Below are 2484 nucleotides of genomic sequence, written 5' to 3' on the forward strand. Positions count from 1 at the left end.
TTTCCACCTGCTTGTTTATTGAGTTCTTATTCAATTGCAGGCAATCCCTCAGTTCTTTCTTGCATGAAAGAGGCCCCATCTCTGATCTCCGCTGTTCGAACGCTCCAATTTTTCCCTCCAGCCGTTCACAATGGCACTATAGTCTTCCTCAGAGAATTCCTGCAGAGACACCAGCGTGTTAGAAAGTCGTCTAACCGAGAGAGGACTACTGTACATTTAGATTTGTAATTGTTTGGGTGAGTGGCAACCTCGATAAATTCCCTCTTGATTTCGTCTGCTCTCTGGAGCTCCCCCTTTACGACCCGGATGAACTGGGCTGTCCGGTCGTTTGCCTCAACGTTACAGAAGCCAGCGTCCTGAATGAACTACGCCGGCGGAAACGGGAGACAACATGAGCATGTTATAGAAAATCATTATTTAACACGTAACATGATTATACTTTATTGTAGAAATCTGTATTATCTATAACTTATTCACTCCCAGCGATTTTCACTGAAGCAACCCCCTTCGCTCCCGGCTGTTTTACTGGATTTGGACTGATTTTACAAGGTCCACAGAATATTTTGTTCTATTGCTATAAAAACATGGAACCTACCAAAAGACAGATTAGTCTCTTCTTTTATCAGGAAAAAAAAGTACATTTGTACCTGTTTCCGTTTTGCAGCAATTAGCATTAGAATATAGCTAAGTTTCATCCATATGCTCAAACCTGTTGAAAAGAGCTTGTTGCAACATGATCTCTTATACTCTGCTGCTACCTGCTGGCCGTTTTTGTAGTAACTACCATTGCTTTAAGCGACCTCTTCATGTCAGAGGCTGTATGAAAGCCTTCTGTATGCTCTAGCATAAAAAAACATATAAATACTTTTTTTTTTTATATAAAACATATAAATCCATTTTTGGGAGTGAAGGACAAAGTATAAAAAAACATATTTATACTATACTAATATTAACAATGGGCTTTTCACTTCTTGTACATGAAGCAAAAACGGCGTGACCTTGACTGATAAGACTGCTCTGCTTGCTTTCCTGTCTAGCTGACCCTCCCTTTCTCCTCCCAAAACCGAACCAGGCTGCATCAAGAATCTTATCATGATCATTTACGGCGCACACTCTCACAGAGCACTTCTTGTAGACTGCTCTGTAAGACTTGTGTATATTTGAAGCTTCAAATACAAAGAAACCCATACGACAAATTGGTTTCCAATTGTTGTCTTCATCTCGCCTTACTACTGAAAATTCCACAACGAGCGACAAAAGGGCCGACGTGAGGTCACCCCAAATTGAGACATGTACCTTAACATAATGAGGCTTTACTGTGTGTTTACCTTTCCATACTGTGACGGGGTGTAGAGGATGTAGCCTCGCTGTTTGACATAAGCCTCAAACTGGGGGGTCCACGGCTTCTCCCCACAACAGTAGTCACTGATTAGCAGCTGGCCCCCGGGCTTCAGCCATGACTGCACATGACGAGCACATCCACTTGAATCATTTTAAAAATGCTTTCAATTTGTGGAATGTGGTGTATAAAGCTACGGGGTAAGAGGACTTACATGGAAACGTTTGAAGAGAGCCAGCTTGTCCGTAATGTGGAGGATTGTGTCTCTGCTGTAGATGACGTCAAACGAAACCTCTGGAAACGTCCTCTTAGTGGCATCGGCAATTTCAAATTCAACCTATCAATTGTGATTTCCATTCATGGTAAACGTTACTGGGAGCATGAGATCCAATGTCAATGTCTATCTGGCGTGTGTACCGATGGCAGCCTCTCGGCGAGCGCCCTCTCCATCGCAATGTCCACCATGTTCTCCGAGAGGTCCAAGCCGAGCACCTCCACTCCGAACGTCTGAATTACAGTATGAGCAGTCAATAGTCACGATGCTGTTTCATTTTGGAGGTTTCCTTCGTTCTCTGACCTTTGCCATGTAGAAATCTCCTCCACCGATACCACAGCCGACATCCAGAACCTTCTGGCCGGGTTGCAAGTTGAGCATATCTACAAATTCCTGTTGTTAAACGGTCACAAAATTCATTTGCTGTGTAGATCTTTCCACTAGCTTGTTGAAGGTGCATTTCACAGCTAGCATACGCTGTCTATTTCTGGTGAAAGTGGTTTGCTCTGACCTTGGTGGTGCTGGGCCCGCCTGTGCTGACATACCCCGACCCGAACATCTTCTCATAGCGCAGGATGCCCCGCCTGGTGTACTGCTTGCTGTCCAGGAACATCTGGAAAGTGCTGAATGACTCTTTTGAGTCTGAAGAACGTGCAACCTTCTCCAACAACCAGCAGATCTGATTTGGGTTGTTCTTCACCTGTAGGTGAAGAAGACAGCAGTGACTTTTTTTTATTTATTTTTATTTTTTTATAAACACACTTGTCTCTACTGAATAGTCACAAAATGATTTGTGGGGAGGTGAAAAAAAAAAGTTCACGATATTGTAAAAAGCAGCAAAACATTGTAAACATGAGAAATTGCATGTAGA

General features: G+C 43.1%; 1 protein-coding gene across 2 annotated transcripts in view; it reads right to left on the reverse strand.

Annotated features, from left to right (window-relative positions):
* The window catches only part of pmt (phosphoethanolamine methyltransferase), a 5978-nt gene continuing 3494 nt past the window's right edge, over window positions 1–2484 (reverse strand). For both annotated transcript variants that reach the window (XM_077577883.1, XM_077577884.1), the window contains exons 6-12: window positions 2125–2313; window positions 1917–2006; window positions 1757–1846; window positions 1554–1676; window positions 1329–1460; window positions 249–365; window positions 1–159 (exon numbers count right to left, since the gene is read on the reverse strand). In XM_077577883.1, the coding sequence (XP_077434009.1) occupies window positions 49–159; window positions 249–365; window positions 1329–1460; window positions 1554–1676; window positions 1757–1846; window positions 1917–2006; window positions 2125–2313 (852 nt within the window). In that variant the 3' untranslated portion in view covers window positions 1–48. The remainder of the gene's footprint in view (window positions 160–248; window positions 366–1328; window positions 1461–1553; window positions 1677–1756; window positions 1847–1916; window positions 2007–2124; window positions 2314–2484) is intronic.

The sequence above is a fragment of the Vanacampus margaritifer genome, chromosome 10 (genome assembly GCF_051991255.1).
Source record: "Vanacampus margaritifer isolate UIUO_Vmar chromosome 10, RoL_Vmar_1.0, whole genome shotgun sequence".
Classification (NCBI taxonomy): Eukaryota; Metazoa; Chordata; class Actinopteri; order Syngnathiformes; family Syngnathidae; genus Vanacampus; species Vanacampus margaritifer.